At 42.5% G+C, this 13,533-nt stretch overlaps 1 protein-coding gene across 3 annotated transcripts in view; it reads left to right on the forward strand.

Annotated features, from left to right (window-relative positions):
* The window catches only part of DIP2B (disco interacting protein 2 homolog B), a 70,013-nt gene extending 56,877 nt beyond the window's left edge, over positions 1–13,136 (forward strand). For all 3 annotated transcript variants that reach the window (XM_075445633.1, XM_075445634.1, XM_075445635.1), the window contains 14 exons: positions 132–212; positions 771–894; positions 1,932–2,053; positions 2,675–2,786; positions 3,257–3,366; positions 4,015–4,145; positions 4,669–4,837; positions 5,891–6,061; positions 6,598–6,659; positions 6,777–6,834; positions 7,448–7,522; positions 8,126–8,303; positions 8,494–8,617; positions 9,100–13,136. In XM_075445633.1, coding sequence (XP_075301748.1) covers positions 132–212; positions 771–894; positions 1,932–2,053; positions 2,675–2,786; positions 3,257–3,366; positions 4,015–4,145; positions 4,669–4,837; positions 5,891–6,061; positions 6,598–6,659; positions 6,777–6,834; positions 7,448–7,522; positions 8,126–8,303; positions 8,494–8,617; positions 9,100–9,352 — 1,770 coding nt within the window. In that variant the 3' untranslated portion in view covers positions 9,353–13,136. The remainder of the gene's footprint in view (positions 1–131; positions 213–770; positions 895–1,931; positions 2,054–2,674; positions 2,787–3,256; positions 3,367–4,014; positions 4,146–4,668; positions 4,838–5,890; positions 6,062–6,597; positions 6,660–6,776; positions 6,835–7,447; positions 7,523–8,125; positions 8,304–8,493; positions 8,618–9,099) is intronic.
* Positions 13,137–13,533: the final 397 nt, after the last annotated feature.

Here is a 13,533-nt window from a genome sequence, read left to right on the forward strand (position 1 = left end):
TATTTGTTACAGCTAGAGAGTGGGTAAAGAATTTACCCTACAGCAGAATGCAAAGCAGCAACATGAAGTGGACTAAAGTACTGCCTGTGAAGTAGAAGCACTGGTATTTAATTCCTGCCCCTTTGTTTCAGCACCAGTTCCTGACAGAGGTGTTACAGTGGAGAGCTCAAGCAAGTCCTGACCACCCACTCTTCCTTTTGTTAAATGCCAAGGTACAGTCAGTGCTGAGTTGTTGTTTTTTTTAAGGTCCACAGCATGTTATTCAGCACAAGTTTGAGACTCTGTTTAAAATCTTTTGCCCAGTCCAATGTCATCTGTTAGTCTCTGTGTAGGATTTTGCCCATGGATTTGTAGCTTAAAATTTGAACCTTCGAGCCTATAGGTCACTTCATCTAAATGACTGTCATGGTTCAGTGCTTCGTTTTAAAACTGAGCGTGTTCGTAGGTCCCACTGGTTCCTGTATTATTTAATGGTGTATCCCTGTTGAGTATATTCTGGCAAGGTTCTGGTGCAAGAAGACCTGAACTGACTCCCTGGAAGGTAGAATTTTCTAGAGCAGATCTAACTCCATCTCTGTCTTTTTCATATTGTAGTGGATAAATGGCTCAGGAAATGCCAGCAGCCTATAGGTATAGATAACCAGTAGCTGTAGACTGATGCTAGCAAGCAAGTTTGTATTTTGTTTTGTTTTTTTTTTCCAGCAGCAGCCATTTTACTGACACATGTGTTGTGCCAGGCCTTGTTTAGAACATTTTTGTCTCCTTTCAAGGGAACCACTGTGTGCACAGCCACCTGCCTTCAGTTGCACAAAAAAGCTGAGAGAATTGCATCAGTTCTGTGTGACAAAGGACATCTCAATGCAGGAGACAATGTGGTGCTTCTTTATCCTCCTGGTAAGCAAACTTTAATAATGACTGGATCCCACTGTGGAAAGGCAGCATGGTCTTTGTTTGAAATCTCATTGAGATCTGGAAATATAGGAGAGATCATTGAGAGAGCGATACCTTAGCGACTGCAGAACTCACTGATCTAGTTTTGACTCCGGAGAGGGCTGTCCTAATGTCTGGCAGCATCAGGACTCGAACTTCGATTCTCTCGACTTTTGGAAAAGCCAGTTTGTACCTTCTCATTCTTGGCTAGATCTTCCTGTGTCGTAATATTTAGAATAAAAACTTCAAGACTTCTGTAGTTATCAAAGATCACCTAGTATGATGCGTTCACTGCAAAGTTATTAGAAACTTGTGACCGCTCTGCATGTGCTGGAGAATTGCGCTGGTCACCCTACCAGAGACTCCTCAGCTGCTGGTCTGTTCAGATCTTGTTCGTCTGAAGTCACGTTACCAGTGGGCAGCTTTTCATCCAGTTTGCTATGAGAAATGGCAAGGTGGCTTCTCGTAGAGAATGGTGCCATCACCTTCAGCTGTGCAGAAAATGGGCACTTCATCAGACTCTTGGGTGCCTCTTCTGCAGCGGTGGGCTGGGAACGGTGGGAAGCGCGGTCTGCCTGCTGTGGCTGGTAGCACACAGCTTAATCACTCGGCGTGTGGAAGACGCTCACTGCTAGTGGGAGGTGCTCTCTGGTGTGTGTACTTGCCCTGCCAGACAATTCTGTTTTATCCTGACTGACTTCTGAGTCATTTTACACTTCGGACATTCTTTTCCTATTAGATGGATATGGTTGTCTGTGTGGTTGGTCTTCTCTACTTTCCCAGTCCCCTGTCCCAAGCTTTCTTAGCTTCCTTGTGCTGCCCTCAGTTTTCGAACTGTTTATGTTACACATGTGTGCTGTGGAAGTGACTAGTGTGTGCGTACCTCCTTCTAACCGAAATTGTAACTGAAGCTTGGAGAAAAAATACTCAGGGGAAAGGCTGGCATCAGCAGGATGTCCATCCACCAGTGTCCTACACTACAGCCTGTCGTGTCCTTGCAGGCATTGAGCTAATCACCGCGTTCTATGGCTGTTTGTATGCTGGCTGCGTCCCCGTGACCGTGAGACCACCTCATGCTCAGAGCCTCACTGCTACTCTGCCCACTGTGCGAATGATCGTGGAAGTGAGTAACGGGGCTGGAGCTGAGAGCACGGCTGGAGCGCTCATGCTTCAGCCTCTCGGACTCGAGTGGTTAACACAGCTGTCCAGACTCCCATGCTGTTTACAGGACAGCAGCGATTGAAGCACATCTTATAACTGAAGGACAGTGGTTTCATTCATAAATTGAGAGAACCACCTCTCCTTATGTGGCAAGACAAATTGCTATGAAACAGGTGGTTTCTGAGAGATACTAATGTGATGTTAGCACTTAAAATGTCACGTGGATGCTCCTTACTGCTGGGCAAGTGCAGATCCTGCTGTTATTTACTTTCCAAGCCCAGTAACCAGGAGACGGTGCCTCCCCATTATAACCATGGAGAGAAGGCTAGATGTAGACTGTGTAATATTCTCACCTGCTCTAAAGGTCCTGACATGGTTATTTGCATTTTAGCCTGTGTTTGGGGTTTTAATGAAGGAAGAGTAGAAAGCAGAGTGTTGCAAAAGCTAAAGAAATTAATGCACGTTTGCTGAGGGAAGCTGGCTACAGATGGTGAAATACACTCTATGAACATTGGATCCTGCAATGGCAATGCCACTGGGACATGCTTTTGTCTGGTTTTTTAGTACGTATTTCTCTTCTTAGGTCAGCAAAGCTGCCTGTATTCTCACAACTCAGACCTTAATGAGACTGCTGAAATCCAGAGAGGCAGCTGCTGCTGTAGATGTGAAAACCTGGCCAACCATCATTGACACAGGTGCGGTCCATGGGCTAAAACACTTTTTGAAGTTCTGTGTAGGCATTGCCATTGGCTTCCAGAGGGACTGTCCCCCATTTCAGACGATAACTGGATGGCTCTTAAGAATTTGTTTGAATTTGTAGAAAAACTGTCCAAGATATAAGCTAGGTCTGACCTTGTTTACTGACATCTCTTCTGCATTTGTTGAGCTATGCATGGAAAATAATTTCACTGAAAAGCCACGTTCCAGACAACTGTTAATTTCCTTAAGACAAGAGCGAGTTAGTCTTTTCTCCCTTTTCCTGAGAATTAAATAATTTTCTACATGGCAACTTCGGCAAGAGTCTTGTCATGTGCTGGTTTGTCTCCTTTGGAAAGAGAATTAATAGAAAGTGTTATCATCCATCTTGGGCTTTTTGAAAGTTGTGTTCTTTCAAATATCAGTTCAGTAATCAAAAATTAACCATGTTTGTTCCCTTCTTGTACAGATGACTTGCCCAGGAAGCGGCTGTCTCAGATCTACAAGCCACCTACGCCTGAAATGTTAGCATATCTAGATTTTAGCGTTTCCACAACAGGCATGCTTACAGGAGTAAAGGTACAGTAAAATGATTTTAGGGGAGGCGGGTTTTAGTGTATTGTCTTTGACTGATATTCTGAACCATCTCTCCTCGACCTCCACCAAAGCTGGCTGTTGCAGCTTTAATAAGGACCATGCTTCTCATCCAATAAAGCAATGGATTCGCTGCAGACAATGCAGTACCTTTGTGCTGAAGAATTAGTTCTGCAGTGTAGTAGGGTCTCTACAGTGGGCATCAGGAATTCTGCTGCTGCCTCCCACTGGAGAGCTGCCTGTTAGGGCAGCGGCGAGTGATGCGAGCAGCATAGCTGTGAACTTCTGCTTCCCCCCAGCAAGCGCAGAACAGGAATTCAATTGACAGAAGAGGATAAGAAACTAAAAAAATTAAAACCTTGAACTGTCGTTAATGATCAGCTGTGTTCGGAGTCTGAGATGCCTGAAGCTTTTAAGCAATCGCTATTGGTATCACTTTTTTCTGGTTTACTATGGCTCAGAGGGTTCTGCAGTGCTCTGCCTCTGCTACAGAAGATAAACTAATAAGAAGCATAGTTTATGGAGAACGGTTATCAGCGCAAACCTATGTCTATTCTTACCTACCTGTCTTGATGACGTCCTATTTTGATGTCCTCGAATTTCAGCACAGTTTCTTTGTCTCTTGCGTTGCAGATGTCCCACGCAGCAGTGAGTGGCCTTTGCAGGGCAATCAAGCTTCAGTGTGAGCTGTACTCCTCTCGGCAGATTGCAATTTGTCTTGACCCCTATTGTGGACTAGGTTTTGTGCTCTGGTGCCTTTGCAGGTATGACTTTTGAGAAGAAAAAGGAAAAGATTAACTCTTGGCTGGTTATAAATGGGAAATGGCAGTCCACATCTTTATCTGGTGTAATTACAGACAGATTATGTTGACATTACCAAAATGACTAATTTACAGTAAGGGGAGAATTTGTCTTTGATTATGCGTATTTGTGCTGCCAAATATTACTGGCTCCAGAATGTTTCTTTTCCCTTTCTTCCGTGATTATATGTTGCAGTAAGGGAGTTTTTGTTCTGTAAACTGTGTGGTCGAGCCAGTCCTCTTCCTTCACTCTGAAAGTGTGTGTGCACATTTGTGTGTGTATAAATTGTTATTCTTGTACAGTAAGTTGTATTTTTAAAGCAATGTTGCTACAGAAGGTGGGCAATGGAGCTATTATCAATTCGCCTCAGATGCAGAGTCCCACAACCTGCTTTTGGTCTAGCAGGAATGTAACATACAGTAAATATTAATCTAAAGATAACTACATGCTACACAAAGATATTTTCTTCCTTAATGTTCTTCACAGCGTGTATTCTGGACACCAGTCAATTTTAATTCCTCCTATGGAGCTGGAATCCAATCTTTTTCTCTGGTTATCTACTGTCAGCCAGTATAAAATAAGGGACACTTTCTGTTCCTATTCAGTCATGGAACTGTGCACAAAGGGACTTGGAAACCAAGTTGAAATGTTAAAGGTAAGAAATGGTTCCTCAATGTTATGTTACATAAATTAAGGAAGCTGTGATAGTAAAGCGAAGTGATGCCATTGTTAAGTACAACAGTTTTCATGGTGCACAAGTCCCCAGTCCAGAGCTTGCTCAAAGAGCAAAAGCAAAAAAAAAAAAAACCAACACATTTACAGCCCCAGAAAATTAAAAGGATTGAAATGGAGAAGGGCAGATGTATTGCAGTGTAGGCAGCACGTTGCCAGCGAGTGTCAGAGACTGCTGGGCAAACCCTAAGGAGAGGATGCCAGCAGCAGAAAATGCTATGCAGGAGAATTGCTTATATAACAGTCTGCAGTGAAGGCTCAGACCAGCACATGATGTAAAGCACACATGTGAGGCAATGTGCTAAATAGAGGTATGTTCTCCCTGGAGATGAGAGGAAGGAGAAAAAAAAAAAAGCTACTTAAAATGCTTGAGGTGGCTTTTTGCATGGGGTTTACTGAAATAGCGCACTCCATCTATGAGAGGAAGGATCAGTCTTGTTCTGGTGGTGGCACAGTTGTGAAGGTGTCTGCTTTGGGGTGTGTCACCAGCTAGCATAAAGCACAGAGTTGAACAACTGGCTGGTGCTGTTCAGTGCGTTCATGATCATGTCTAGAAATAGTAACGCATTGTGGTCCTGGTTTTGTTGAAGACTTGGTTTAATCCCCGCAAATGATTTTACTGTCACTTGGTTTGGTTTCCATCTATATAAATAGTAAACAGCAGATGTAATCTTAGCTGAAAAGCACTGCAGAAGCAGGCGATGCTATGTTCTGTAGCAGAGGAACAAGCACGGTTAATGCATATTTTATTCTAGCAGTAATTCTAGGCTCTGGGCAGACACATTTTATAATTACAAATAGAAGCTGAAAAGAGGAAATAACTTGAACACACGAACAGGGTTTGTCCTGCATTTTTCCCAAGTGATTTCCAGGGATAAAAAGCAAATGTCAGTTCTTGTGAGGGGACGGATCTTGGTGCAGCGTGGCAGAGGAATTAATACATACGGTCCTTTGCACTCGTTTGTGTTTTTTCCAGGCACGAGGAATTAATCTGTCTTGTGTCCGCACTTGTGTGGTAGTTGCAGAGGAACGGCCGCGAGTTTCTCTCACTCATTCCTTCTCCAAACTCTTCAAAGACATCGGCCTGTCGTCTCGTGCTGTGAGCACCACCTTCGGCTCAAGAGTCAACGTTGCTATCTGCCTGCAGGTAACATCGGCGCTTTCTAGTGCGTCTGTTGTCACTGGCATCAGATGTCCAGATCCCGTTGTGTTCTGAATCGGCAAACTTCCCGATGTGCACACGCTTTGGCATCGTTAGCGTAGCCCAACATCTGCTTTGTAGTGAACAGCTGGCAGAAGATTGAAGCAGCTTTTCTTGTTTTCAGCTGCCAGATTATATCTCAGATGCTCAAAACAACTGAAACATGACATTAGAGAACTCTTTATTTCCACATAAACAATGACTCCAGTTGCCCCGGGGTTCATAGCTGAGAGTGCTTGGGCTGTCCCCATAGCAGCTCCCCCCTCCCCAAAGATGTGTCCCATGCTGGTGCTACGCTTGGCGTAGAGACAAAATAGCCACTTTACTGAAGTGTTTCCCTTAGTGCAGCTGCAAAGGTGGGAAAATGTGAATATGAATTTTGCTGCCAGTAAGAAACCCCTGGAAACGTTTATGAGCTCAAGCAGAAGTTACCCTGACTTCTGTAGATACATTAATTTTTTTAAAAAATGTTAACTCTTCAGGGAACATCTGGACCTGATCCCACCACGGTGTATGTAGATCTGAAATCCTTGAGACATGACAGGTACAGTAAGCTTACTTAAACTTATTTAATAACTATATAAAAACGTGTTAATGGTACTGAGCTATCACACCTCTCACTAGATTTCAGCGCTTTTTCCCCCCTTTTCTTTACCTTCAGAGTACGTCTGGTGGAAAGGGGAGCTCCACAAAGCCTGCTGCTTTCAGAATCTGGAAAGGTAATTTCACGGTAGTGCCTAGAGGCGTGGCACGCAGCATCTGATGACCACGCTTTCCTTTTTCTGCCCCTTATGGTGTAGATGTGTAGCTAGCAGAGGTAGTCTTGTGGCATAGCGTAAGAGGTGATAGTTGGTTACACTGTTCCTTGGGAAAGTTTGACGTGTAATACAGTACCTGTTGATTTAGGAGCATGCTTTGCTGAAACAATTGGGAGAATTGGTTCTGCTACAGTAAATAAACCACATCAAAAGTGTCTGCTGTCCTACCCTTGGAATCAGCATGTATTGGAAACTTAGTGTAGCTCTCACTCCCTGCTTTAAATGGATTAACAGAAAGATGCTTCCTGGCAGTTCTTAACATTGAATTCTTCAAAATCAAGCTCTAGCAACGTTTACAGGCCTAGGATCCCTTACCTACGTGGCTCTTGAGTCATGAAATACACTCATGCCATTAGCATACTCAGTGTACGTGTCCTAGCGTGTTTTATACCTGTTTGTACTCTCTGTGGGTGAAATCATGCCTTTCCGGAGGTAAATGAACAGCCTTTATATTTTCAGTTGTGCATGAAGATAATTCGTATACAGATTGCATATTCCTTCTTCTGATCTTTAGATTTTACCTGGAGTCAAAGTAGTCATTGTTAATCCTGAGACAAAAGGGCCTCTTGGAGATTCTCATCTTGGGGAGGTAAGCGCAGATTTCGCTCTTTGGGTGGCTTCTCCTGTTGTCTGCTTCTAGAGCTGTCTTCGTTCTGTTCTGTAAGTTGCGGATGACAGTTTGTGAGCAGTAATACTTGCAGGCCTTTTTAAGCTGAATTACTGCTTGAGTGTTCAGAATTTGGGTGTGTTATTTTACTGACAACTTTAAAGAAAAAGCCTACTAGAAAGGAAGGCTTATTCCACTCTAAATCTTGCATAACTGGCTTCCAAATAGTCTAATTTATAAATTACATTTTGCTTTCCTTATCTTGATTACACACCGGTATGTTTGATCTGTGTTGATAGATTATTGTCAATTTTTAGACTTCTCATGTTATAAAAATCTGCAATTTATTTACTGAGTTAATCCTCAGCTTACAGTTATTAGGAGAGTAGTTCTGCAAGACACATTTTTAAGATTCTGTAGGATATTTGGAGGTTTGAGCTAAATGCAAAACATTTTTGGAACTGGAAAATCTTAGATAAAAAGAGAACCTTCTTTTTCCAGTTTATTATCTGCTCATTTAAGTACTCAACAGATGCTCTGGTTTCGTAGTGTGTGGATCTGACTGGGTTTCCACTTCCCCTACAGATTTGGGTGAATAGTCCCCACACGGCCAGTGGCTACTACACCATCTATGACAACGAAACCCTTCAAGCTGATCATTTCAACACTCGTCTGAGCTTTGGCGATGCTGCTCAGACACTTTGGGCTCGGACTGGATACCTTGGCTTTGTTCGTCGGACAGAGCTCACAGCTGCCAGCGGAGGTATGGCAGAAATCAGTCTTTATCTTTTAAAGGAAGGTGACGAGTTTTCTTTCATACTACACAGCAAATAAGTCGTGATCCACGACTCTGGATACAAGAGACACTTTGTTTTACCTAAGCTCCATTTATTGTCTGCCATTGCCTGTTTTCATAGTATGCATACGCTCCGTTTCCCATCTCTCCTCTCTAGAGCGCCATGATGCACTGTATGTTGTTGGAGCACTGGATGAAACTTTGGAGCTGAGGGGACTGCGTTACCATCCAATTGATATTGAGACTTCTGTATCTCGAACGCACAGAAGCATTGCTGAATGGTAAAACAGCCATGACAAATTCATCCTAACCTAGCTGAAATGTAGCAGTGTTTATGCAAAGATGCGGGATTTAACAGAAAAAAATACATAAGGCAAATTCAGATACTTGTGTGTGTTACCATCAGCAAGTCATGCACATCATTTCCCATCTGTAGATCGGAATAATACTGGGCTGACTGACTCAGTGTTTTCTCACGAGCCTTAATTCAAAATAGAAATGATGATTTCCTGTTCGGTGGTGTAAAGAACCATTTATATTTGAGTCTGTGAAAGCAGCGTTTAGTTCGTGTGCCGCACTAGGCAAGACTGAGATATGTTTGAATTGATCTTTGACACGTCGGGACGAGGTCTTGGAGTTGGAAATGCAGCTCAAAGCAGGTGGTAAACTCCACCTAAGGATAAAGAATTGTAAACTTTGGATCTTCATGTTTGTGAAAATAACTGGGGTTTCTGTTTATTTTTTTTTTCTTTTCAACTTCTAGTGCTGTGTTCACGTGGACCAACTTGCTTGTGGTTGTTGTGGAGCTGTGTGGTTGTGAACAGGAAGCCCTGGATTTAGTTCCTCTCGTGACAAACGTGGTCCTGGAAGAACATTACCTAATTGTGGGAGTGGTGGTGGTGGTGGATCCTGGAGTTATCCCTATCAATTCCAGAGGAGAGAAACAACGAATGCATCTCCGTGACAGTTTTCTAGCGGATCAGTTAGACCCCATATATGTAGCCTATAACATGTGACGTGTGTGGGGGAAGTGATGTTGAGAAGCTTTGTGGGACCACTAAGTGACAAAGGGTGGCTATAGAAATGAAGCTGGTGAAAATTACTAATACTTGATATCAAGTTTGAGATTGCTGCCATATTCCCTTCATCTCATCCTGTGGTGTTATGATCGCGTCAACTACCAAGGGACAAAAGGAAATGTGGTAGACAATGGAAAACATTTGTAACAGTTTACTGAACTATTAGCTTTATAGAAAATGCAAAGTTGACAAGTGTGTGAGCTACAAAATTCCTAAGGCCTTTACAGTAGTGTTACTTTTTTCATCCGTTGTACATATTTGTATTTTTATCTAATACTGTTTTAGGATTCTAAAGGGGAGGGTTTATTTAGTTAAGATAATAAACTATTAAGAAAAGGGTCATCAGAGTTCTGCAGTTCCCTGCTATATAATGTACTTTGCATCTGTACTGTAGCTGTTCATTCCGTGGGATCACACAACTTAAAATTGTGCCATGACCAAATCAATAACTTGCGGAATCTAAGAGTTACTTATTCATATAGATATTTCTTGAATTTAAAAAGAATTTTGCCTATATTTTAAATATGTAAATATTATTATACATAATTCACTTAGATAGAAAATTAACTTGGATAATGATGACAGCTGAAGGTAGAAATTTTTAAGGACAAGTAACTTTTGTGGTCCTTAGCATAATTACATTTGGTTAGACAACTAATGTGAGATACACGCATCTTTCACAGGTTTTCTTATTTCAGTATGTCGTCTTCTGTTGCTGGCCAGAAGTGTGTCGTAGCATGTAGAAACCTATGGTTTGAAGGCACATCTTTCTAAAAGAGGCTGAATTTAAACAGTAACGTGGAATTTGGTAGAAATTACAGTGCAAGTCCAAAATGCTTACCTGAAGTGATGCACCTGAGTGACAGCCTCTGCCTCCACCCTCTGACACCTTGTGTTTAGAGGGAAAAACAAATCCGTGAGACTGACGCACGGTTAAAGTCGCTGTGTGTGCCATTCAGTCGTTACTCCATTCGGTTCCTGCTAGGTAGAGCAAGGAGTATTGTAAACAGGCTGGGAGACAACAACCCCGTTTTCCTCAAAGCATTCACTAGAAAGAAATTAGATAATTCTGGGGCGTAAGTTGAATGCAATTTTTACATTTTGTAAATGTAAAAAATTAAAATTTAGAGGAGGAGGCACAAAAATAAGATTGAGCAATTCCGGTAAACACATTGTTAAATAGCTCTGTGAAAATCAATATCCCAGCCTTCAAAATACGGCGTCAGTTTTCCCGTTAGTAAATGTAAAGGAACGGAAGCCTCAGAGCACCAGGTGTAAGCTCTTCCTGCTCTTACAAGCAGTTGCACACCAGGCTGAGGGAGAGGCGGTATTTAAGCTTGGACTCAGAATTACCTTTCTTTCGTTTAATACTTAATAATCTTATAAGAACAATTAAATTCCTAAGGGTGTTAAGAAAATATGATTTTGGAAGCCATGAGAGCTGATACCGGATGCTGCAACAGGGTTTTTTGAGTCAAATGTGGTATACAGTGTAAATAAAACTGCTGTTAAAATATTCCAGATTACCTCATTCAGAGTTTAGGCAGTTCTGGAAAGGTTTGCAGCATGAACTCTGAAGATCCTGTGGCAGTTATCGGAGCAGAACCCAGCGTATCCATAAGCAAACCCCAGTTTTGTCCTTGAAAAACTCCCGATGCGTTCTGTTAGTGCTTCACTGAAGAGAGGAGGAGTAAAATTCAGATAAGAAGTTCCTAACTATGGTAGTTTGGAAAAATATTGGGGGGGGGGAATAGATTTAAAAACTGGAAGCTGTTATGGCAAGCCTAGGACAGAAGAGTTCTTTGCGAATGCTTCAGTTTACAGGTGAGCAATTTCTTTTTCTGTATCGACCGCAGCAGTGAGGCAGCACCGCGGCCGCAGCTTTCGCGGTGCTGTGCTGCTGCCTGGGTGTGCGAGGTTGTTCGTCAGCAGCAGGGCACTGCCTGGCTCCTGGAGATGCGTGTCCTAAACTACCTGTGCGTGAAGCCTTGAGTACCTTTGGTTTTAACAAAGTGGCCACAGTGAGGCGAGTGCAGGTGCAACTGTGAGTGCCGCAGTCGGTGCTGCCGCTGGCTTAGGGTGCCAACGGTGTAAAAATGGTTCCTCCTTTTCACCCAGCGAAGTCTCGTTGTTACATGTTGTGCATCGCTATTTTTCATGCCTTCTTGCACAGCAAAGTGACTGGCAGTACAGCTTCACTTCATTATTTCCCATTTCAGAAAAAATTCTGGTGGTCTTGACCGCTTTTTCCCTCAAATTAAAGCTTTAGATAAATTGTTTTCACAAATGCTTTGTCCATTGAAGTGGATCCTGAGAACAATTCTAGGATTGTCTTTTATTTTCATTCGCTGTTTTTCAGAAATAAAAAGCACATGTATTATAATTAATTATTAATTATAATTAATTATTCCCATTGTGTGGCAGACTGACTTTCTGAAATGGCGTTTTTGAATGACATACTGGATTATTTTGATTTTTTTTGTTTTCCCCCTTGGTTTTTATTTGGATAGGAATTGATAGCTTCTTAGGGTCTGGGGTTCTACCCTGCAAGTTTACCGTGTACTCCTAACCTTTATTCTGGCATGTTGCATTTCTCTGTGTTGGAGAACTGCACGTTTACAGTCCTGCCCGTAGAATGCGGTAACATTCCATTCCTGATGGCCAGTAAGGGACACGGAGCAGCTGGCCAGTTCCGACTGTACTGAGTGCTTTTGTCCACGGTTGGCACAGTGAAAAGCAACGTGCTGGAGAGGAGGAAGTACGGAGCTGTGAATCTGGAAACCCCGATTTCTGACTCCAGCTCTGCTAGTGACTTGCCACGAGGCCTTCAACGGGTCATTTCGCTCCTTCGGTCTCTCATCTGTAGATGAGGATGTTCTCTAGTCCTTCCAGCGTCCCTGTGAGGTAACTAACTGTACAGCACCGAGTGCTCAGCGTGGTTCATTGGTAGCCTCTTTGAGGCTGGGGTCGGTTTGTCCTTCCAGGCTGGTGAATGATGATTTGGTTGTCGGGGGAGGGCTTTCGGAAGACGTGACCCTTGTGCTTTACAGTGGTTGCTTGGTATCAGTCCGTACGAGAGCGAGCTGTGATCCTTAACTTCAGACAGTTGGCAGGGCCACTGGTGGTGGTGGATGCTCAGGTGCAGAGCTGGAGGCTTTTCCGTCAGGGCTCGCTCAAGGGCTGAGCCCCAAGAAGCAGACTCTTCATGCCAGTTTGACTTTGCAGCTTATCCAGTTGCAGAAGGCAAACTGTTTCCTACTGGTGTCCATCAGCTTCCAAGCTAGCAGCTGCAGTGGCATTTAAAAACTAGGAAATCTTAACACTTTGAACTAAAATATTTTCTGTGTCTTACTGTTTATGAATATTCCCTAAGCAAAATATGTGGGTAATCTCAAGTCCTGTTTGTTAAAATTTTGCACTGCATTTCTGATTTAAATAAATGTAATTAAGATGTGTCGTACTAACTGTCCTAAAAATAAGGTTGTAAAAACGAGATACATTTTAGCCCTAAATGCAACTTTTCTTTAATATCTGTCAACCTATTTACCATTGTCAAATTCAGACTACAGCATTATGTAATTATGTATAAAGTTTTTATTTATTTAAAATTAGATTAGATATACATTTTTAAATTTAACATCTGGCTGGACAGTGTTCCATTAACGCATTGATTGTGTTTCCTTTGTCTTGTGTTAATAAATATTGATGCCTGATTGCTTGCGGAGTTCTTCATCTGCTGTTTCTCTGAAGGATTTTTGTAAGGAAGCAAACACGGGTTAGCATTTATCCTGGAAAAAGGGAGAACCTGTAAGTATTTTTGCCAATATGTTACATCACTCATATCTAGAAGCGTAGGAGACCAGAAGCGGTGAAGAGCTGAGCTCCCTGTGCTGCTGCGGCAGGATGGACGTTGTCTTGTACCTACAGCAGCCGGGCATTTCGCTTGTGAAATTGGAGTTACAAGTGAGCTCACTCGTTGAGTATGAACTACTAGGAGCAGTTTTAAGCAGGACCTACCTGTATTTCAGATTTTACTGTGGTATTGAATATTCTTTATTCAATTTCTGGTTAGGATTCAGGATTGGCATCTTTCACTTTGAACTGGAATTCAGTGAGAG

This window comes from Opisthocomus hoazin, chromosome 32 (assembly GCF_030867145.1).
Source record: "Opisthocomus hoazin isolate bOpiHoa1 chromosome 32, bOpiHoa1.hap1, whole genome shotgun sequence".
In the NCBI taxonomy this organism is placed as follows: domain Eukaryota; kingdom Metazoa; phylum Chordata; class Aves; order Opisthocomiformes; family Opisthocomidae; genus Opisthocomus; species Opisthocomus hoazin.